Genomic DNA, 24,120 nt, shown 5'->3' with positions numbered 1-24,120 from the left:
AGATTTTGTTAATTAAAATTATACATTCTATTAACTGTATTCAATACATACAAAAAGGCCAGTTTTTATTCTAAAATAAAGATAACATTTATTATCACAAGTTGCATAAAAACACACAGCTTTTACAAAAATGATTTTTGATAGAAAAATATGTTTGAATACACTGTGATATTTGTAGGAACACCACACTATTGCTGTATCCCCAGCTAAAGCTTCAAGGAAACTCTGTTTCTCATAATCAAAATATCCACTATTTACCACAACCCATCTTTGGAAAGAAGTTCATAGTGTATTCTGAACAAGCCAAAGCGTTGACTCGGAAGTTACATTCCCATGCCTGGCAGTCACCTGTGTATGTTTAACACAGTTACACATGACATAATTACAGAATGGCGGTGCTGGAACGGACCTTGTAGATCATTTAGTCGACACCCTCATTTTACAGAGGAGGAACTAAGGCCAGACTTGAGAGATGTCCTCAGGATACCTGAGTCCCATTCCAGTGTTTGTTCGGTAATTCATAAGGACGTCATCACAAAGGCTTAAAAAGAAAACGTTAATGACTCACTCCCATTTTTATTCTGTGCTGAGAGTATCATTCTGGTTTATTCAGATTAAGAAAGAAATACACTACTGAAATGGTATGAAACTCACTGTCAAAGGGCACTTAGGTCCGTTGGCTCCGTTTCCCACAGTTCCCCAAATGAACAGGTGGTGCAAAGACTCAGGCTTTCCCCTAATTACTTACTTGGGTAAAGTGACTTGGGTAAAATGACAGATACGGCCAGGCCCTGGGCTCACGCCTGTAATCCCAGCACTTTGGGAGGCCAGGGTGGATCACGAGGTCAGGAGTTTGAGACCAGCCTGGCCAACATGGTGAAACCCTGTCTCTACTAAAAATACCAAAGTTAGCTGGGTGTGGTGACGGGCACCAGCTACTCGGGAGGCTGAGGCAGGAGATATCGTTTTAACCCGGGAAGTGGAGGTTGCAGTGAGCCGAGATTGCACCATTGCACTCCAGCCTGGGCAACAGAGCGAGACGGTCTCCAAAAAAAAAAAAAAAAAGACAGATACAGCTATCATTGCAATGATACTGTGGTCTCATCACATGAGCTAGTTTTACAAGTAAGTGTCATTTGAGAGAACGAATGGACTTTTCTTTTGATAGGCTCCATGACAATTCAAAAGGTGAAGGGATGGCTGTCACGTCTTCTCAAAGTTCCTGTGTCAGACCTTCTGTTGTCCTATGAAAGTCCAAAAGTAAGTTGCCCAGGAAAAAACAAAGTCAAGCTTCGTCCTCATGATGACATTAAACTGTCTCTAGATAGCAACAGTTTGATTCTAAATAGAGACCATAGATCTGTTTGATTTTAAGGGTAAGGTACTGCCTGGGGACGGGGTGGGATAGAGTATGTGTAACATGCTTTATCAGATCTGTCTTAATCACATCCTTCCCTACCTTCCTTCTAATTTTAGGAGCCGGGCATAGAAATCAAGCTGGAAAATGACCTACAGTCATTACGTTTTTATTCTGTGGAAAATGAAGATTGTCTATTAGTGCGATGGTAACAACCAACTAATAAAATTTAGAGACTACACTGCTTATCATGTCTGGGGTTCATCGGAAATAAATGATCCACTGGAACAATTCTGTCAAAAACAAAGGGGTTTACAACTTGCCCTAAGGATAACAAGGGATTTATTTTCACCACTGATGTAGTTTTTGTTGGGAAGCGACCATTTCTAGGCTTATACATAATAGCAGTAATAAAGGCTTTGAACCTACTAACAATTTTCTGATCGTATTTCATATTTATTTTTACAGTTCATCACTGCATTTCATGATAAGATTTAAATATTAAATAGAAACTAGCTAGCCTAATAAAATCTGAACACAGTTAATGTCTGTCATAAGACTAGTTTTAATGGAATTCTCTATTGATACTACTATTTTAAAGGGTTACTAAAACGATTTGGCTGGTCATTTTGGGAAATGTCCCTTAAACTTGGGGAGACACATCCTCTACTGTGTATAACAATATGCTATTATCTGTCTTCTCAGTTGCACTATTTTCTAAGAGTACTTAATCACATGCTTTTCCCTACAATTATACCTAAGCTGAGTGTATCTTCTTGTGTAGAAGATAACCAGCTCTGATTGAAATGTACTCATATTAGGTAAACTTTAGGCAATGATAGGAGGAAAGCAAAACTAATTCTTTCAAACTGTCAACAATTTAGAAATATCCTTCCCGATGCCACTAAAACCCTGAGAGGTATTTGCTTTTATTCATACTCACAAAAATTTAGCATTTAAAAACTATGAGTACGAAGCTGTGACCTTCAGGATTTAGGTTAGATGGCAGAAAGAAAACTTGGATATTAGTCTACCGTATAAATGGACTTCTTTAAAACCAAGGTTCAGAACTGAGAATCATACTGGTTCCTCTTCAAGTTCAAGTTGCCCACTTCAGAGATCCACAAAATCTGACGTTATTTCCAGAAACCCCAAACTTTGGTATAAGTGACCACTGCTCAAATATGTGATCACATGATCACACAGCATTCCTGTGAGTTCTTTTTGTCTGATAATTATCCTCATTAAACTCTACAGAGCTATCCTGCAATCCAGGTTGAAATTCAAACTCTCAGTTACTACTACAGATTCTGAACTGGGCCAAGTTTTAACCAAAAATTACAGGTAATGGTGATTACTAATTAGCCACAATGCATCAGGATTTAGAAATATTTTTTTTTTTATAAAATAACTTGGTATTTTTCTGATAATATTCCAATATATAAACTTTTCTTATGCTACAGTACCAGTTGATTTTTAAGAAGAAAATTTGTGCAAACATTAAGAAATACCGCATTGGTTCTGGGTGAAAGTGCCGGTCTGGAAGTCTCTTGAAAGACCATACAGTCTACTGCTAAGCCCTGGGACACCTCAGACTTGCACTCAGATTATCGTTTGCCTGCCCTGATTTTAGATGCTGCTAATTCAAGTCCCTGTTATCTTGCTTCACACCGACAAGGATCACCGCACCGTTCCTTCAGTTTCCACAGTTCTGTCAGTTCCCATGGAGAATACTGAGGAGAAGAGAGCATTCCTGTCTCACAGGTCTTCTCACACAGCCACAGGCTGTCCTGTTGAAAAACAACCAAAGCCGATCTGAGAGTGGTGAAACTGTTTTAAGAGTGTCAGAAAGTCTGCACGTAGACAGTTTTTATCTATTCGAATGATGCTGAAATTACTTCAAGGATAACTCCATGTGTGGACCAACTGGTGAGGTTTGGGGGTGGTACCTCCTGATTGGGGAAAACACCAGGTCCCACAGTCCTGTGGCTGTGGAATACAGAAACAAGGCAGTATGTGGATGAAGAGTTAGTCAACAAATGCAATTCTGTAATGAATGATTTTAGAAACCACAAGTGAGTTTCGTGTTTGCTATTAAAGGTGTGTCTATGGCAGTATTAATAACAGCTATTATTCTGATGGAATGCTTACAATATTGTGGGGACTCTACCCAAGCACTTTGTAAATATTTCACTCAATTCTCACAGTAACGCTGTGAGGTAGGAGCTATTTCCCTCTTACAACTGAGGAACAAACTAAGAGTTAAGTAACTTGTTCAAGGTCACAGGGCTGGTAAATGAAGAGGAGAGATTAGACTCCCAAGCTCAAGTTCTTAACCACTAGACTATTTCCTAGCTACATGAATTGGCTTCTGTTTTCAGCAATATAGCAGAACACAGAAACTCATTCAATGTTTTGACAACACAAAAATGTTGGGCAAAATGAAACACCTTTATAAAGCATGGCAGAACTCCATGAAGAAAGAAGAAACCCGTAGGAGAAAGTGCTGAGTCAGCATGTGTCCTGAAGGCGGCTGCTGATCCTTGGGTTATGAAAGGCCAAGCCCAGGGACAGGAGACTAATGGGAGACTGACACAGAGCTAGGATCTCTGAGGGGCCACAGCCTCAGGGGGTATATAAGAAAACAAACTCGGCTTGTCTGTCTCAGTCTCGCCCCTCAGTGGGATGGAAAGGAGTCTCTCTCCCCCGAGCGCCTACCCACAGCTTGCACTTAGGTAGGTCTGGGGCTGGTAGTCAGTCTGTGTAAGCCCAACAGTTCCAAGTCAAAAATCTGAAGTATTCATAGATGGTAGTTTTCCTAGTGCATGGTAGAAAAAAATGTAAATCCTCTCTGTAGGAATGCATTTTAAATAAGGACTCAGTTTCCAAAGACAACACGGTCACAAAAAAAAAAAACCAAAAAACACAAAAACAACTCTTCAACACATCAGAAAACAAGCCCCATGAACAACAGTCTGTAGAAACAGGAAACTGCAGAATCAGACCCAGCAAAGACTACAGATCCCAGAGTTACCAGATACAAAAATAATTCAAAGATGAGACTGAAAGTACAACAAAGGAATCGGACTATCAAAGTGGACTACATAGATGTGGGCTGACTTCTGAGAGCTGCTCTGGGGCCCCAGCTCTATGCTGGGCTTCTAACTGACAAACACTGCATGTGCCTTCTGTCCCCTGCACCTTCGATGGCCAAAGTGGAAGCTGCAAGAATCCAGAAATCTCTAAAGCTAAAGTCAGCTTTGTGCTTGGTTTCTTCCCAGGTCTCTAGTTTCCATTTTGGTCTCTGCAGATTCATTTTTTTTTTCTGGTTCAGCAATAGTGTGTTTTAAATGATGTCTTATATTTCATGCAGTGTCTCCTTTGTATCGGTCAGAAGGGTTGAAGGACCCTTAGACTGCCACACTCAAATCAGTGGATTCTGTCGTTACTATTTTTTGTTTTTTTTTGAGACGGAGTCTTGCTCTGTCGCCCAGGCTGGAGTGCAGTGGCATGATCTCGGCTCACTGCAAGCTCCGCCTCCCGGGTTCATGCCATTCTGCTTCAGCCTCCCGAGTAGCTGGGCCTACAGGCGCCTGCCACTACACCCGGCTAAATTTTTTTGTATTTTTAGTAGAGATGGGGTTTCACCGTGTTAGCCAGGATGGTCTCCATCTCCTGACCTCGTGATCCGCCCACCTCAGCCTCCCAAAGTGCTGGGATTACAGGCGCCCAGAGCCACCACGCCCAGCCTTCTGTTGTTTTAAAGCTGAAAATAATTTAAAGTTTTAAAGCTGAAAATAATTTCTGATCAAATCTATGGAAACTGAATTTTTTGTAGGTAGGGGAACTTTCATTTATAACCTTTTGCTTTAAACTCAGAAAAATACTGTATGAGAAATAACCTAGCTGGATTATTGTGAATTAAAGCAACAGCGTAGCTATTATGGTAGAAGATCCTCATTCTTTCTGCCCATGGTGTGATATACATTACAGGCTGAGCATTCCAAATCTGAAAATTTGAAATCTAAAATGCTCCAAAATCCAAAACTTTTTTTTTTTTTTTTTTTTTTGAGACAGAGTCTCTCTCACTCTATTCTCAGGTGGGAGTGCAGTGGTGCATTCACAGCTCACTGCACCCTCGACCTCCCATGCTCAAGTTGATCCTCCTACCTTAGCCTCCTGAGCAGCTGGGACCATAGGCAGGCGCTGCCATGCCCAGCTAATTTTTTTGTACTTTTTGTAGAGATGAGAGTTTTGCCATGTTGCCCAGGCTGGTCTTGAACTCCTGAGCTCAAGTGATAATGCCCACCTTGGCCTCCCAGTGTTGGGATTACAGGCATGTGCCACTATGCCAAGCCCAAAACTTTTTGAGAGCCAACATGACACTCAAAGGAAATGCTCACTGAAGCATTTCAGTTTTCAGATTTGGGATGTGGAACTTGTAAGTATAATGCAATTATTCTAAAATCCAAAAAAATCTGAAATCCTCAATACTTCTGATCCCAGGCATTTTGGATAAAGGACACTCAACCTGTATATAGAAATCTCACCTCCTCAACTCTTAAGAAGCCTGAGGCCATCCCCAAAGACTTACCTGGTATCTTTTAGGTCCTATGGCTGCCATCCAGATGCCCATGCTTACATCTTCACCCTACACATGGCCCATAAAGTTTAAATGTAAAAATTTTAAATGCTATTTTATTTGTAAAGTCAAAACCATGCCCACTCCCATCATAAACCACCTTTCTACTTTTTTGCTTTATTATTCTAATATGAAATAGCAAAAATGGATTCACACAAAGTCAAAGTTAGTGCCTATGAAGCACCCCCACCACAAGGTAATCAGATGAAACCGCAAGTAGAGGACCCATCCTTCTCGTGTACCTTAAGCTTCCAGGAAGCACTTTGGGCTCCCTCCTTAGGAATTAAAATCTTTCTATTCCTCCAGGGACTATACTTTTTTTGTGTGTGTGAGACCGAGTCTCCCTCTGTCGCCCAGGCTGGCATACAGTGGTGCGATCTCAGCTCACTGCAACCTCTGCTTCTGGGTTCACATGATTCTCCTGCCTCAGCCTCCCAAGTAGTTGGGAATACAGGTGTGTGCCACCACACCCGGCTCATTTTTTGTATTTTTAGTAGAGATGGGATTTCACCATGTTAGGCTGGTTTTGAACTCCTAACCTCAAGTGATCTGCCTGCCTCAGCCTCCCAAAGTGCTAGGATTACAGGCATGAGCCACAGTGCCCGGCCTCCAGGGACTACGCCTGTAAATACTAGCTGAAAACATAAGTAGGCTCAAAAAAGATTTAGGAATAGAACTTAAAGGCAAGATTTGAGGGATATGGGGTGCATCCTTAACCTTTGAGAGTAATGTCCTATACAGAGAGTAATGTGCTTTTCCCTAAGCTAAGTTGGTTCTGCTTTTCATGATGGAATGCTGAGTGAGATGAAACTTGGTGTGATGAGTGTATACGTAGGTGGGAAATCCTTAATTTTTTATTTTACTTTTTATTATAGAGATGGGGTCTTGCTATGTCACCCAGGCTGGTCTTGAATTCCTGGGCTCAAGTGATCTACCTGCCTTAGCCTCCCAAAGTGCTGTGATTATAGGCGAGAGCCACCACGCCAAGCTAAGAAATTCTTAATTACCTGATAGGTCTTTAACCTCCCCGAGTTGCTTGCCAGCCAGCTGACGATGTCCTTGGAGATCACATACCCTGACCCACATGCAAAGGCAGGGTAAGCGGGGCTGGGGTACTCCAACTCCTGCCACTTTCCAGTTCGGTCAACTGCCCAATTCAGTCTGAAACTGAGATGAAAAATAATGTGGCCTCTTGTGTTAGTCTGACACATATCCTGCCACTATTAAACTTGACTCCTTTATCATCACTACAAAGGAATAAGCTTGTAGAAGTGAGGAAAGAAAATAAGAAAATTTTTTTTTTTTGAGACAGAGTTTCGCTCTTGTTGCCCAGGCTGGAGGGCAGTGGCGCCATCTTGGCTCACTGCAACCCTGCCTCCCAGGTCCAAGCGATTCTCCTGCCTCAGCTTCCCGAGTAGCTGGGATTACAGGCATGCGCCATCATGACCAGCTAATTTTTTATATTTTTAGTAGAGACGGGGTTTCACCATGTTGGCCAGGCTTGTCTCAAACTCCTGACTTAGGTGATCCACCCACCTCAGCCTCCCAAAGTGCTGGGATTACAGGCGTGAGCCACTGTGCTCTGCCAGAAAAAAATTTTTTTAATCTAAGGAAAGGAATTATCATTTATCCAGTGTTGTTTTAGATAAGATCGGTATGTTAAATTTTCTCAAAGTTGCATTTGTAAAGTTTCTGAATGAAAAGTACTAGATCACCCTGTGTTTTAGTACATATGAAAACAAAAAACCAAATCACTAATCCATATTGTATTCCTGAGGAAGCACAGAAAATGGTTTCAGAGATGCGTCACAAACTTATTCTAACAAAATATACAGTAGCTTCTAATGTGAATACCATTTACTTCTTTGATGTAAGAATAAAAGCCATATTGTTTTCCCTCCTTTACTACATTAGCCTCAGGCTTTTCATTTAAACAAATTTTCCTCCAATTGTACAGTAATATAAAATTTATTATTATTTTTAAGATAGGGTCTCCCTCTGTTGCCCAGGCTGCAGTGCAGTTGCAAAATCATAGCTCATTGCAGCCTCCAACTCCTGGGCTCAAGCAGTCCCCCTGCCTCAGCCTCCCAAGTAGCTACGGGCTACAGGCTCACATCACCTTTTTTATTTTTTGTAGGGACAGGGTCTTGCAATGTTGCCCAGGCTAGTTTTGAACTCTTGGCCTCAAAGGATCCTCCCACCTCAGCTGTCCCAAAACTCTGGGATGACAGATGTGAGCCAGCATGACTGACCTAGAGTAATGAAATATATATTAACCTAGGAGTCTAGTAAGAAATTGTATATCCCAACCACATTTTCAAAAAAAAGGGTATTTTATGCTTAATTAATTACATTTGTTCAGATACATGAATGCCAATGGGCTAAGAATGGTTAACTTACTTTCCCCACCAAAAATTAGGCCCATCCAGATTCTTTTGGGCAATCCTACTAAATACAGCTTCGAGGTCTATGTAACAGTCATCATCTGTCTTCAGCAACAAATTGAAGCTGGTTGTTTCCATAGTCCTGTTGACACAAAAGGGATATGAAAGTCAGTGCAACCAGACAAAGAAACAAAGAAACACCAATGCAGTGGCGTCACTTACACTTCATTCAAAACTGTACCTGTTGTTATCTGTATTTCTTACTCCTCAAATGTTGAGAACATTCTCTAACAAAATTTTGCTGCTATCAACTAAGGCCATCACTTGGTCTTTACTAAGTGGCATAACACAGAGAAGTACTAAGCTGATTTTAAAAGGTAAAGGAAGAGCATGATAAAGGAAAATATCTGGCTTAAATGGAACATACGTTCAAACAAATGCTTCTTAGGCATCATTCAAGTCCTGCTGCCAAATCTATTAAATGTCTGAACCCTACCCTGTGTGTTCTTAATAACAAAGGCCCAGCATAATGAATTAGGTGTTGTATCTGGGCCTCTCACCCAGAACACTATTGTACAATATGCATCTGATGCTACTATTTATATTACACTCAAAATATTTTATGGCTTAAAAAAACCTGACTTATTACATTGAAACATATTTTCCCTTGGAAACAGCTTCCAGCAATTAAACCATTGTAAATGACCTGGAAGGCAAAGGAGAGTGACTTCATTATCTAGACGTAAAATACATAATCCTGACTAAAGACAAAATTGACTCCTTCATTTCACATTGACAATCCCTGTACAGCTGTTGAAAAACGCAGTTTTGCTAGGGGGCCAGTCATATGTCAGAAATCTCAATAAAATAAATTTAGAATTTCATTAGGTCAAACAATGGTGAATTTAACAATAATGGGTCCATACCAAACAGCATCACCCCATGTTCCTAAAGTTTATTTCCAATTAATAGCAAAAGCCATACATAATATTTGCTAATTAGAAATAAATTTTCATGATAAAGAATATTTGGGTCACTGATAACTGAAATAAAGAGGAAGAAATAATGAAACTCATTTGCAGTGTGGAGATGGGCGATGCCAGCTATGGGGACGCAGGTCCCAGATCAGAGTCCTGTTGAAGGTTACGGCAGCGATCCAGGGAGAGAAGGTGGCAGTCAGAATAGTGGCAGTGGAGACAAAGGGAGAGGCTAAGATACTTCCACGCCTGGGAAATATCTTGCTCTAAAGAGAGTCCTAGAACCCCACAGCCCTGATTTCCCACCCTTGGGACCTCCATGCCCATTCCTCACCTCAGCCTCACCTATAATTGCAACTCTCATTTGTGGCCCCAAATTAAAAGGAGGTTCTTTTTCTTATTACAGCTTCTAAACTTAACCAGTATTTGACACACCCAGATTTCCAACCCTCATTTACTTCTGCCCTCTACCACAGGATGAGTTCCAAATTATATTAATTTGCACCAGCTGGCCAGGTATGGTGGCTCACGCCTATAATCCCGGCACTTTGGGAGGCCGAGGCAGGAAGACTGCTTGAGACCTTATTTCTATTTATGAATGAATGAATGAATGAATGAATGAATGAATGAATGAATGAGTAAATAAATAAATAAATAAATAATTTGCCCCAGCTAAGAAACATTACCTTCCATAAACCAATTAAGCCATCTACCCCTAAGGACCAGGGAACTGTATCCGTAAAGTACTGTTCTTGGTAACTTCCCACTCTGTCCAGGGCAACAGAGAAGAAAAGCAGACAGACCCTGGGCCTCACCAAAGAACAGGAGAAGGTTTTTAAAAATAAAAGTGAAAAAAATAAAGAGAATACCCTTTATAGGTTTGGCCTAATCAGAGATACAGTTTGAAAGTTTTAGCTCCAGGGTCAGGATAGACAGTATCAGGAGACTCAACAGAAAATTCTGAGATCCTAGAGTAACTAATAATTCTAATAACTATACATGTTAAGATTTTATATATATATGTTACTATTATTATATATTGTTACTGTTATTATTGTTATAAAAGTAGGAGTTACAAGTAAGTTCCAAGAAACACTGGAGGGTCTGGGAAATTATAAATACGATAGATTCTGGGAGTTGTGGAATTTCAGTAAGCCAGCTATATAAGAGTTTTAGAATCAGGGAGGTAGTTTTTAAGTGGATGCAGTAGAGACTGGAAGTATAAGGTGGATATTCAGTAGAAGAGAATTTCTATCAGTAACCTAAATGTGAGTGACTGTAACTGGGGAATCTGGGTAGGTGGGTATAAATACAACTAAAAATGAACCATTCCCAAACTCACTGATTTTTGTCTAATGCTTGCTTGAGACAATCAAGGCAAGTAGAAATGACTCAAAATGAACCAATTTTTGCTTTTTTTTTTTTTTTTTTGAGACAGAGTCTCACTCTGCTGCCCAGGCTGGAGTGGAGTGGTATGATCTTGGCCCACTGCAACCTCCGCCTTCTGGGTGCAAGTGGTTCTCATGCCTCAGCCTCCTGAGTAGCTGGGATTATAGGTGCTCGCCACCACACTTGGCTAATTTTTGTATTTTTAGTAGAAACGGGGTTTTACCATGGCGGCCAGGCTGGTCTCAGACTCCAGATCTCAAGTGATCTGCCTGCCTCGGCTTCCCAAAAGTGCTGCCGGCAGGCACAAGCCACCAGCCAATTTTTGCCGTGTTTTTGACAGGTTAATATCACATTGTGGATCTTTATCAAAATAAAGAGGCAACATCTTAGAAGCTCGGTTTTCACAAGGAAATGGGATACAATAGGTCATATCCCAGGTGCTCAGTGGCCTTAGGTTTGTTTTTATTTGTTGAAATCTCAGTGGTTTGAAGTTGATAAATTGTCTCGATAGCAAAAGAACAGTAAGACAGGCACAGTGTCACACGCCTGTAATCTTAGCTACTCAGGAGGCTAAGGCAAGAGGTTTGCTTGCACTCAGGAGTTCAAGACCAGCCTAGGAAACATAGTAAGAACCCCATCAAAAAAAAAAAAAGAAACTAACAATAAAACAAGTTCTACCTATCCAACATTTTTACAACCTACCATCTATAGAAGTTCAGTAATTTTGCAGGAACATTACGGTAAGTGTCGACGACATCCACAAAAACAATATCATCATAGATGCTGCTTTCCTCCTTCAGTAAGGCATCTTCCTCGTGGAGATTCCTTATATGATCAGTAAGTCTTTGAGGGCGAGAATGAAGGCTGTGTAAGAGAGCATCACCTTCTAAAAAGGAAAAGTTGACAGTTGGAGAAAAATGCTATTGTACACTTACCACTCAGAACTTATGATGTACACTACAGTTCTTTGCCCAAGGTAACCTAACAGAAACACATGCAGTTGTTTGGAACTTCAGGTAGAAAAATGGGAACTCTCATACACTGCCAGTAGGTTTAAGTGGATGCCCCCACTCTGGAAAGCAATTTGGCAATATCTGTTTAGGCTGAAAATGTGTACACCTTATGGTTCAGTTGAGGCCACTTGTAGATATATCCCTACTAACGTTATTTCACATGAGGCTATTAATTACAGCATTGTTTGTAATTGTGGCAGAAAAACGGGACCAACCTAACTGTCCACTGAGAGAAAAAAAATAGCCAGGTTGTGGTATATTCACATCATGAAATACAGCAGTTAAAAAAATTACCCTGATCTTGCATGTTAAAAGGATTGGGATGGAAAAATAAAGTTGAGTGAAAATTGCCAAGTGATAATACAATGTGACACCACAGACATCAATTATAAAATATTCAAAACTATGTTATTTAAAGACGTCGTCAGGCGTGGTGGCTTATGCCTGTAATCCCAGCACTTTGGGAGGCCGAGGGAGGAGAATCGCTTAAGCCCAGAAGTTTGAGATCACTCTAGGTAACACAGGGAGACCCCCATCTCTAAATAAAATTTAAAAATTAGCCAGGCATCGTGGTGCATGCCTCTGGTCCCAGCTTCTTGGTGGGCCAAGGCAGGAGGATCCCTGGAGCTCAGGAGTTCAAGGCTGCAGTGAGCTATGGTTATACCACTGAACTCCATCCAGTCTGGGCAACAGAGCGAGACCCTGTCTCAAATAAATAAATAAAGAGATGTAAATATGTTCAAAGTAGAAAAATAAGAATGGGAAGGGTACACATGAATTTTAGGAAAGTGGCACCCCCTCTGAGGAGAAGGAAGAGGAATACATCTAGGGAGAACCACAACGGGAAGGTTTCAACCGTACCTACAGTGTTTTCTTTCTTCTTTTTTTTTTTTTTTTTTTTTGAGACAGAGTCTCACTCTGTTGTCCAGGCTGGAATGCAGTGGTGTCATCTCGGTTCACTGCAACCTCCACCTCCCGGATTCAAGTGATTCTCCTGCCTCAGCCTCCCAAGTAGCTGGGATTACAGGCGTGTGCCACCACGCCCAGCTAATTTTTGTATTTTTAGTAGAGACGAGGTTTCACCATGTTGGCCAGCTGGTCTCGAACTCCTGACCTCAAGTGATCCACCTGCCTCAGCCTCCCAAAGTGTTGGGATTATAGGCGTGAGCCACCGCACCTGACACATAATGTTTTCTTTTTTCTTTTTTTTTTTTTGAGACAGTCTCACTCTGTTGCCCAAACTGGAGTACAGTGGTATGATCTCAGCTCACTGTAATCTCCACCTCCCGGGTTCAAGGATTCTCCTGTCTCAGTCTCCCTCGTGAGTAGCCGGGATTACAGGAGCCTGCCACCACGCCCAGCTAATTGTTTGTATTTTTACAAACAATTGTAAAAATTGTTTGTAACAAGAGGCGGGGTTTCGCCATGTTGGCCAGGCTGGTCTCGAACTCCTAACCTCAGGTGATCCACCCACCTCGGCCTCCCAAAGTGCTAAGATTACGGGCATGCGCCACTGTGCCTGGCCATGATTTATTTAAAAAAAAAAATCACAAACGAATATGAAAAAATGTAAACATTTGTTAATTCTGAGCACTGGGTACCTGGGAGTTTCAGTACTATTTCTGGTGTATTTATGATTATTTCCTTTTTTTTCTTTTGAGACAGGGTCTTGTTCTATCACCTGGGCTAGAATGCAGTGGTGCAATCACAGCTCACTGCAGCCTCAACTTCCTGGGCTCAAGTGATCCTCCCATCTCAGCTTCCCAAGTAGCTGGTACTACCGGCACCTGTCACCACACCAAGGAAATTTTTAAGTTTTTTGTAGAGATGGGGTCTTGCTATGTTGTCCAGGCTGGTCTTGAAATTCTGGGCTCAAGAGATCCTCTTGCCTCAGTCTCCCAAAATTCTGGGATTACAGGTGAGAGCTACTGTGCCTGGCCAAGATATTTCATAATAAAAATGATTACTAACGTGCTTAAAAGACAATGCATCTGCCACTTCACAAGTTAATAAGTCACTTGTCACATGTGTGCAGGGACTATCCCCAGATCCTACTGATTTAAGGCAATTCTTTCGCTGTGGCAGGAGACGTCAGGATTTTCTAAAAATGTCTCAATCAAATTAAAGAAAATTTTTGAAAAATACAAAGAAAGTGAGCTGCTGAGGGTGGCGAAGGAAATGAAAAACAATTTGCCACTGCACTCTTTATCACTGCAACTGGAAAGGATGAGGTGGGGAGCTGAAGGCCTCTATCTGACTTCCGCCTCTCATGACTTGTGAGTTACTGGACAAGTTCTGTTGTCTCCAGACCACAGCAGTCTCACTTGTGGAAAATGGTGCCGGATTCAATCAGTGATTCTTGGGAATGCTTGCTGAAATGCAGATTCCTGGGTCCTAAGCCTAAAGATTCAGTAGGTCTGGGGTGGAGCCCAGGAATCTATTTTTTTCCCTTTGCCCTGCTCCCAGGAATCTGTATTTTTAATGGCCACTGCTGCGACCCTGATGCAGGCAGATAGAACACAGACCAGCCTTTGAGAAACACAGGGGTATATGACCTCCTGTTTTTTTGTTTTTTTGAGATGGAGTCTTGCTCTGTCACCCGGGTTGGAGTGCAGTAGTGCTATCTCAGCTTACTGCAACCTCTGCCTCCCAGATTCAAGCGATTCTCCTGTCTCGGCCTCCCGAGTAGCTAGGATTACAGGCGTGCACCACCACGCTTGGCTAATTTTTGTATTTTTAGTAGAGACGGGGTTTCATCATGTTGGTCTGGCTGGTCTCCAACTCCTGACCTTGTGATCTACCTGCCTTGGCCTCCCAAAGTGCTGGGATTACAGGCATGAGCTACCGTGCTTGGCCTGAACTCCTGTTTAGACTTAAAATTTTTTGACTTTACGGTAAGGTAAAAACAATACATGTTCACCAGAAACCGTGCTTTGAGTACACATGCAACCACTCTGTTTGTCATGTGACTAGTCTTTAATTATGTGAGATGTTCAATCCTTATTATGGAATAGGCTTTGTGTTAGATTATTTTGCCCAACTGTGGGCTAATGTAAGTGTTCCGAGCAAGTTTAAGGTAGGTGAGGCTAAGCTATAACATTCGGCAGGCTAAGTGTATAAAATGCATTTTCAACATACATTTTTAACTTAAGATGGGTTCATCAGGGGGTAACATCGTAAGTCAAGGAGCATCTGTATAATTTAACACTTGAAGGAAAGTGAAAGTGTTATAAAATTGTAGTAACAGGAAAATGGCTGGTAACAACAGGAGTGCAGAAATTAAATATAAGCCTTTTAGACTAGGAACACATTTTGTTTCACTGCATGTATCTGAAAAATATGGGCATAAATTAATATGTCAGGAACATGAAAGGATGTCTGCTTTTGCCACTTCTATTCAACATACATGTTCTAGCCAGGACAATCAGATAAGAAATATAAAAGGCATCCGGATGGAAAAGGAAGAAGCAAAACGATCTCTTCTTACAGATGAAATGACCTTGCATGTAGAAAATCATAAGGTCTAACTATAAAATGATTAAGTAATACATGGACCTGTTCAGCAATGTTGCAGCACACAGATCACAAAAACCAACTGTATGTTTATATACTCACGATGAACAATCTTGAAATCAAATTAGAAAAACAATTCCACTTACAACAGCATCAAAAAGATAACATAAGTGATCTCAGCTCACTGCACGCTCCGCCTCCTGGGTTCATACCATTCTCTTGCCCCAGCATCTCGAGTAGCTGGGACTACAGGCGCCCGCCACCATGCCCAGCTAATTGTTTTTTGTATTTTTAGTAGACACGGGGTTTCACCGTGTTAGCCACGATGGTCTGGATCTCCTGACCTGGTCATCCGCCCACCTCAGCCTCCCAAAGTGCTGGGATTACAGGCATGAGCCACCGAGCCCAGCCTAGAAGTGCAATACTTTTATACTGAAAATCAAACATCACTGAAGGAAATTTAATAAGACATGGATGCTCAGAGACTTAATACCGTTAACATGGCAATACTCCCCAGGTTGATCCACAGACAGAATGCAATCCCTGATGGGAATGTGAACTAGTACAACCACTATGGAGAACAGTGTGGAGATTCCTTGAAGAACTAAAGGTAGATCTACCATTTGATCCAGCAATCCCATTACTGGGTATCTACCAAAGGAAAATAAATCATTATATGAAAAAGATACTTGCACATGCATGTTTATAGCAACACAATTCACAACTGCAAAAATATGGAACCAGCTCAAATGCCCATCAATTAATGAGTAAAGAAAATGTGCTATGTATGTGTATATATATAATGTGGTATGTATGTGTATGTGTGTGTGTATATATATACACACACACAGACACACACACACACACCATGGAATACTACTCGGCCACAGAAAGAAACAAAATAATGGCATTCACAGCACCTGCGTGGAGCCAGAGGCCATTATTCTAAGTAAAGTAACTCAGGAATGGAAATGCAAACATCGTATGTTCTCACTCCTAAGTGGGAGCTAAGCTATGAGGATGGAAAGGCATAAGAATGATACAATGGACTCTGGGGACTTGGTGGGGAAAGGGTGGGAGGGGGTAGGAATAAGACTACACATTGGTTATGGTGTATACTGCTTGGGTGATGGGTGCACCAAAATCTCAGAAATCACCACTAAAGAACTTATTCATGTAATCAAACATGACCTGTTCCCCTAAAACCTATTGAAATTAAATATATATTTATTCATATATTTATTACTAAATATATATTATTAAATATACATTTATATTTAATTATATATTTAATATATTAAATATATATGTATTGATATATATATGATATGAATATATATATGAATAAATATATATGCAATCCCGTAAAACACTCCAGCTAGGTTTTCTTTTTTTTGCACAAATTGACAAGCTGATCATAAAATTCATATGGAAGTGCAAGAGACCCAGAATAGCCAATCAAGCTGGATAAAGAACAAGGTTGGAGGATTCACATTTCCTAATTTCTTTTTTTTTTTTTGAGATGGAGTCTTGCTCTGTCACCCAGGCTGAAGTGCAGTGGCAATCTCAGCTCACTGCAACCTCCACCTCCCAGGTTCAAGCAGTTCTCCTGCCTCAGTCTCTGGAGTAGCTGGGACTACAGGCGCCCGACACCACGCCTGGCTAATTTTTTTTGCATTTTTAGTAGAGACAGAGTTTCACCATGTTGGTCAGGCTGGTCTCGAACTCCTGACCTCATGATCCACCTGCCTCAGCCTTCCAAAGTGCTGGGATTACAGGCGTGAGCCACCACGCCCAGCCTCCCAATTTTAAATCTTACTAAAAAGCTACATAATCAAGACAGTGTAGTACTGGTTAAGGACACAGACATATAGATCAATGGAATAGAATTAAGAGTCCAGAAATAAATCCTTACATTTACAGTCATTGATTTTCAACAAATGGGTGCTGGGACAACTGGATATCCACATGCAAAAGAATGAAGTTAAACCTCTATTTCATGCCATACATGAAAATGAACATGGATCCAAGGCCTATATATAAGTGCCAAAACTATAAAACTCTTGGAACTGTAAAACAAAACACAGATCTTTGTGACCTCACATTAGACAAATGGTTCCTTACATATGACAGCAAAAACATGTGACAAAATTGGACTTCATCAAAATTTACTTTTGTGTGTTAAAGGGCACCATTTGCAAAGCGTGTATCTGATAAGGGACTTGTATCCAGAATATATAAAGAACTCTTACAATTCAACAATAACAAAATAATTTTATAAATGGGCAAAGGATCTGAATAGATATTTCTCTAAAGATATACAAATGACTCTCTCTCTCTCCCCTCCTTTCCTCCCTCCTTCCCTGCACCCCTCCCTCCCTTCTCCCTCTCTCCACCCCTCCCTCACTTCCTCCCTCCTCTTCTCTCCCTCACTTCCCACATCTAGTTCACATACCATAATAATTCACCCTTTTTAACAGTGTGCAGCCTGAGCAATATGACAAAACCCTGTCTCTACAAAATATTTAATAATTAGCTGGGCATGGTGGCATGCACTTGTAGTCCCAGCTATTCAGGAGGCTGAAATGGGAAGTTCACTTAAGCCCAGGGAGGTTGAGGCTACAGTGAGCTGTGATCATGCCACTGCACTCCAGACTGGGCAACAGCGTGAGGCCCCGTCTCAAAAAAAAAAAAAAAAAAAAAAGAAGGAGAAAAACAATAAAACAAAAAAGGAAGATATACAAATGGTCAATAAGCACATGAAAAAAATGCTCAACATCATTAGTTATTATGGAAATACAAATAAAAATCACAATGAGGTAACAATTTACACCCACTAGGATTGGTATATTTTAAAAGATAGACAATTTAGTAAGTGTTGACAAGAATATGGAGAAACTAGAAGCCTCATATACGGACTATGGAAATGTAAACTGGGCTGCTGCTTTAGAAAACAACCTGGCAGTGCCTCAAGTGATTAAACACACAATTACACGACCCAGGTCTTCTACCGCTAGAGATTTAAGAGAAATGGAAATATATGACCACACAAAAACTTGCACCTACATGTTTACTTTAGAATTATTTATATTCAAAAAGTAGAAGCAATCTAAATGTCCATCAATTAATGAATGAATAAATAAAATAGGGCATATCGATGCAATAGAATATATGATCATAAAAAAGAAGTACGGACACATACAAAATGGACGGACCTGGAAAACATGTTACAGCAAGAAACTGACACACAGAGCACATACTGTACATTTCCATTTATGTGAAATGTTCAAAATAGGCAAATCCATAGAGAAAGAAAGCACATCAGTAGTTGTTAGGGGGTGGGAGGTTGGAGAGGGAAGAATGAGGAGTAACTGCTAATGGGTGTGGGGTTTCCTTTTGGGAGATGGAGCCGGTTGTAGAACTCTATGAATACACTAAAACCACTCAACCACTTTAAAAGGGTAACTTTTATCTGAATAAAGTTTTTTAAAAGACAAAAAAAACTCCTTTTCTGTCAGGTATAAAGATTAAGTGTATGAGATTCAGTGTATTTTTCAAGTTTCAACTAGCCAACTTACCCTGAATAGTATATATAAAACCACCTGCAACTCCCTCCACACCTTCCAAGAATTCATGAGGCAATGCACCCTCCCCAGCCTGAAAGGAATAAGAATGTACTCAATGTTTTGTTACTAAAAATACATTTATCATATTTTAAAATTGATTTGACAAGTCATAATATGACTCCACTTGCAGCAGATAAATGCATCTAAGATGCACTAGAGGCTTATAATATCAGGATGACATACGGTATTCTACTATTTTTGTTACCTAATTACAACACTAAAGATAAGGTATACCCAACATTCCATAAGGTGTTCAGAATTGCAACTTACATAGAATCATATTTATGTACTTGCTACTCTAATAGTGCAAAAAGCAATTTATTTTACATCCCAACCCCACCACTTAAAAAAATATGTATTATGTATTATGACCTTTGATTTTTTGGAAACTAAAAATTCTCATGAGTTGAAATACATCTTGGCACACTTTAAAGTTAAGTGACAATGCAGAGAAAGGCTCAAAATCAACAGTCTGTCCCAAATATTCAAATTGAACTCTACTGAATATTGATTTAAAAATTTTTTTACATTTTTAAATTTTTTTTTTAAATAAGAGACAGGATTTCACCATGTTGGTCAGGCTGGTCTTGAACTCCTGACCTCGGGTGATCAGCCTGCCTCAGCCTCCCAAAGTGCTGGGATTACGGGCGTGAGCCACCTCACTCGGCCTAATTTCATTTTACAGACAGGGTTTCACTCTGATGCTCAGGCGGAGTGCAGTGGTGCAATGATACCTCATTCTAGCCTTGAACATACAATCTTCCCACCTCAGCCTCATAAGTAGCTGGGACTACAGGTGTGTGCCACCATGCCCAGCTAGTATGTATAAATTTTTTTGTAGAGAAGAAGTCTCACTGTATTGCCTGGGCTGGTCTTGAATTCCTGGGCTCAAGCGATCCTCCCGCCTCGGCCTCCTGAAGTGCTGGGATTATAGGTGTGGGCCGCTGTACCCGGCCTGCTGATGTTGTTGAAGGTGCCTAAGCCTATTGTGCCAGCAGCCAATGATAGTCCTTTCTACCTCTTAGACTGGAGAATCTTTTATTATTAGAGAGGAGTTATCTCTCTTCAAAAGTTACCCAATGGCCTTACTCAGAGTGAGTTGTTTCACTTCTGTATACAGTAAACCACTCTGGTACATCTACCAGAGTATTGTCTGGCTGTTGTGGGCTAGATCAGACTGTTAAGAGTCCATATTCAGTGTATTTACAGTACTTTTTCTACACCTTCATTTAATCAAGAGAGCTACTGCTTGGCTATTCTTAAACAGAGTTGTACTGTACAAAGCAATGTTTTAAGGCCAGTAGAACAAGTCATCTGAGGTCACTGTAGTAACTTGTCATTTAATTTAAAATATGTCTGTAGGCCAGGCGTGGTGGCTCACACCTGTAATCCCAGCACTTTGGGAGGTGGAGGTGGGCGGATCACGAGGTCAGGAGATCAAGGTCATCCTGGCTAATATGGTGAAACCCTGTCTCTACTAAAAATACAAAAAAATTAGCTAGGCATGGTGGTGCATGCCTATAATCCCAGCTACTCTGGAGGCTGAGGCAGGAGTATCATTTGAACCCGGGAGTAGGAGATCGCAGTGAGCCAAGATCGTGCCACTGTACTCCAGCCTGGGTGACAGAGTGAGACTCCATCTCAAAAAAATAAAATAAATAAAATGTTTGTAGCCAAATGCCGTGAAAATTACTGAAGATGCATGCTTTAGATTCCAACCTTGTAGTTCCATAAAAGATTGTATATGCTTTATTTGTTATTTACTTTTTTTTTTTTTTTGAGACAAAGTCTTGCTCTTGTCCCCCAGGCTGGAGTGCGATGGCGCCATCTCGGCTCACCACAACCTCCACCTCCCGGGTTCAAGCGATTCTCTTGCCTCAGCCTCCCAAGTAGCTGAGATTATAGGCACGCACCACCATGCCTAGCTAATTTTTTTGTATTTTTAGTAGAGACAGGGTTTCACCATGTTGGCCAGGCTGGTCTCGAACCCCTGACCTCAGGAGATCCGCCCGCCTCGGCCCCCTACAGTGCTGGGATTACAGGTGTGAGCCATCGCCCGGCCTACTTATTTACTTTTTTGAGACAGCTCTTGTTGCCCAGGCTGGAGTGCAATGGTGCGATCTTGGCTCACTGCAATCTATACCTCCTGGGTTCAAGTGATTCTCCTTCCTCAGCCTCTTGAGTAGCTGGAATTATAGTCGTTAGCCACCATACCTGGCTAATTTTTGTATTTTTAGTAGAGACAGGGTTTCACCATGTTGGTCAGGCTGGTCTCGAACTCCTGATCTCAGGTGATCTGCCTAACTCGGCCTCCCAAAATGCTGGGATTACAGGTGTGAGCCACAGCGCCCAGCCTAGGCTTTATTTTTTATTGTATATTTCTATATTGTTTTGGCTTTAGAACTCAATAGTAATTTCTGTTTACTAACATCTCTGAAAGGTCACAACTTGGCTTTTTGTTTGTCTTTAAAATTATTCTGACATCACTTGCTGGCAAGGGAATAAAATTTAGTGAAAACTCTCAGCTGTACGCGTTTGTGATGAAAACCTTAATCTGCACCTGGGGTTTCTTAGCAGAGGCTTTAAAAAGTTACCTGGTTTTTTTGTTTGTGTATTTTTTGTTTGTTTTTTGAGATGGAGTCTTGCTCTGTCGCCCAGGCTGGAGTGCAGTGGCTCCATCTCGGCTCACTGCAAGCTCTGCCTCCCAGGTTCATGACATTCTCCAGCCAGCCTCAGCCTCTCGAGTAGCTGGGACTACATGCGCCCACCACCATGCCCGGCTAATTTTTTGTATTTTTAGTAGAGACGGGGTTTCACTGTGTTAGCCAGGATGGTCTTCATCTCCTGACCTCGTGATCCGCCCGCCTCGGTCTCCCAAAGTGCTGAGATTACAGGCGTGAGCTACCACGCCCAGCCCTGGTTTTGTTTTTGTTTTAGGTTAACTGTATGTTTAAGCTATCTTTAGCCCTCTATAATTTTTACTCCCAAAGCAGATAATTTGAGTCTTTATGTTTGAACCTAGTTCTCAAGTCAGAAGTAAACTTATTTCTTTTTTTTTTGCAATGGAGTCTCGCTCTGTAGCCAGGCTGGAGTGCAGTGGCGCGATCTCGGCTCACTGCAACCTCCACCTCCTGGATTCAAGCAATTCTCCTGCCTCAGCCTTCCGAGTAGCTGGGACTACAGGCACCCGCCACCACGCCCAGTATTTTTAGTAGAGATGGGGTTTCACCATGTTGGCCAGGCTGGTCTTGATCTCTTGACCTCATGATCCTCCCACCTCAGCCTCCCAAAGTGCTGGGATTATAAGCGTGAGCCACTGTGCCCAGCCAACTTATTTCTTTTAGTGTAACCAATACTATAGAATTTCGGCATATGCTGGGTATTTTAAAGTTTCATAAATAGAAAAGGAGGCAAGATAGTAAAGGTATTTGCCTTGAAAATAAGGAAAGGAAAACGTCATAATTCCATAAAACTTTCCATTTTAAATAAAAAAATTTTTCATAAGACTTAAAATGAACTTTAGTAAACAAATGGTGTGTGTCTACTAAAGTAAACACCATCTTCATTGCCCTCCATTTACTTTGTGAAATTTACTTGTCATAATAAATCCTAAATCCTAAACATCAATGAAATCCTAAACATGGCCTACAAATCTAAATGTGTAACTACATATGAATTTATGGTCTATTTCTTTAATATCCTTCTTCCTCACTGAACTGTAAGTTCCACTGTAGGCCACTAGTATGTCTATTTTACCCTGCCATTGTTTCTGCCTTACAACAGGTGTGCAGTAAATGCTTTTTGAATGAGTAATAACATATTACATATTCATTTGAACTCAGAAATTAATCCATGTGAATGAGGTTAATATTCATTCACTAAGCTTGTGAATTTAAATGCCAAGTACATTCCTAATCACTAGACGGGAGCTCAAGGGGAATAAAAGATTGTCTATGATTCCACCATATACACCATTTGTTTACTAAAGTTCATTTTAAGTCTTCCTATACCTTCTTTATTGTCCTACATTTACTTTGAGAAATTCACCTGTCAAACTGTTTTAAATTTAAAGCAAAGCTGAATGAGAAATATGAAAGTCAGAAATCTCAGAGTTGCTTCAGCAAAATAAATGAAAGTACTCAATCTTATTTTCTATTTATTTATTTATTTATTTATTTATTTATTTAAGATGGAGTCTTGCTCTGTTGCCCAGGCTGGAGTGCAGTGGCGTGATCTTGGCTCACTGCAACCTCCACCTCTGGGGTTCAAGCAATCCTCCCACCTCAGCCTCCCAAGTAGCTAGGATTACAGGCATGTGCCACCATGCTCAGTTATTTATTTATTTTTGTATTTTTAGTAGAGACGGGGGTTTCACCATGTTGGCCAGGCTGGTCTCGACCTCCTGACCTCCAGTGGTCCACCCACCTTACCCTCTCAAAGTGCTGGGATTACAGGCATAAGCCAGTACACTCCACCTTATTTTCCAATATTTTTAACTATAGTAGTTTGGCTTTTTTTTTTTTTTTTAAGACAGAGTCTCACTCTGCCACCCAGGATGGAGTGCAGTGGCGTGATCTCAGCTCACTGAAACTTCTGCCCCCTAGGTTCAAGCAATTCTCATGCCTCAGTCACCCAAGTAGTTGGGATTCCAGGCATGTGCCACCATGCCTGGTTAAGTTTTTGTATTTTTAGTACAGATGGGGTCTTGCTGTGTTGCCCAGGCTGGTGTTAAACTCCTGGCCTCAAGTGATCCGCCTGCCTCAGCCTCCTAAAGTTCTGGGATTATTGGCATGAGCCACCACACCTGGTTATCTATAGTATTTTAACTGAGATTTTATTTTCAAGGTGAGATAGTAAATACTCTGAATACTACTGAGCAAGTGTTCTTAAAGAATGCTAACTTAAAAATTACTGAGAAATAGGCCAGGTGCAGTGGCTCATGCCTGTAATACAGCACTTTGGGAAGCGTAGGTGGGCGGATCACTTGAGCTCAGAGGTTTGCAACCAGCCTAGGCAACGTGGTGAAACCCCATCTCTACAAAAAACACAAACAATTAGCTGGGTGTGGTGGTGTACACCTGTAGTCCCAGCTATGTGGGAGGATTGTTTAAGCCAGGAGGTGGAGGCTGCAGTGAGCTGTGATCATGCTACTGCACCCCAGCCTGGGCAACAAAGTGAGACCCTCTCAAAAAAAGAAACAAAAAATGAGAAATGAAATA

At 41.1% G+C, this 24,120-nt stretch overlaps 2 protein-coding genes and 1 long non-coding RNA gene across 26 annotated transcripts in view; 2 read left to right on the top strand and 1 right to left on the bottom strand.

Annotated features, from left to right (window-relative positions):
- The window catches only part of TBCE (tubulin folding cofactor E), an 83,322-nt gene extending 81,533 nt beyond the window's left edge, over positions 1 to 1,789 (top strand). For 11 of the 15 annotated variants that reach the window (XR_003727395.2, XR_013413804.1, XR_013413806.1 and 8 more), the window contains 2 exons: positions 1,169 to 1,260; positions 1,477 to 1,789. Coding sequence is in view for 12 of the 15 variants with exons in the window: in XM_077992212.1 (XP_077848338.1) it covers positions 1,169 to 1,260; positions 1,477 to 1,569 (185 nt within the window). In the remaining 3 variants the exon portion in view is untranslated. 15 annotated transcript variants of the gene reach the window in all.
- The window catches only part of B3GALNT2 (beta-1,3-N-acetylgalactosaminyltransferase 2), a 62,371-nt gene continuing 38,313 nt past the window's right edge, over positions 63 to 24,120 (bottom strand). For 8 of the 10 annotated variants that reach the window (XM_015126896.3, XM_077998465.1, XM_077998504.1 and 5 more), the window contains 6 exons: positions 18,854 to 18,932; positions 11,452 to 11,635; positions 8,400 to 8,525; positions 7,007 to 7,166; positions 5,952 to 6,008; positions 63 to 3,147 (listed from right to left, as the gene is read on the bottom strand). In XM_015126896.3, coding sequence (XP_014982382.3) covers positions 3,013 to 3,147; positions 5,952 to 6,008; positions 7,007 to 7,166; positions 8,400 to 8,525; positions 11,452 to 11,635; positions 18,854 to 18,932 — 741 coding nt within the window. In that variant the 3' untranslated portion in view covers positions 63 to 3,012. Of the gene's footprint in view, positions 3,148 to 5,951; positions 6,009 to 7,006; positions 7,167 to 8,118; positions 8,252 to 8,399; positions 8,526 to 11,451; positions 11,636 to 18,821; positions 18,933 to 24,120 lie in introns of those variants that run through there. The other 2 variants (XR_013416016.1, XM_077998511.1) reach the window with 2 other exon arrangements.
- Positions 2,562 to 3,483, top strand: LOC144340224 (uncharacterized). The gene is made up of 2 exons (XR_013416019.1): positions 2,562 to 2,701; positions 2,821 to 3,483. It is a non-coding gene; the product is annotated as an uncharacterized LOC144340224 (long non-coding RNA).

This window comes from Macaca mulatta, chromosome 1, assembly GCF_049350105.2.
Source record: "Macaca mulatta isolate MMU2019108-1 chromosome 1, T2T-MMU8v2.0, whole genome shotgun sequence".
Lineage (NCBI taxonomy): Eukaryota > Metazoa > Chordata > Mammalia > Primates > Cercopithecidae > Macaca > Macaca mulatta.
This window is presented reverse-complemented; position numbering and strand designations above follow the sequence as displayed.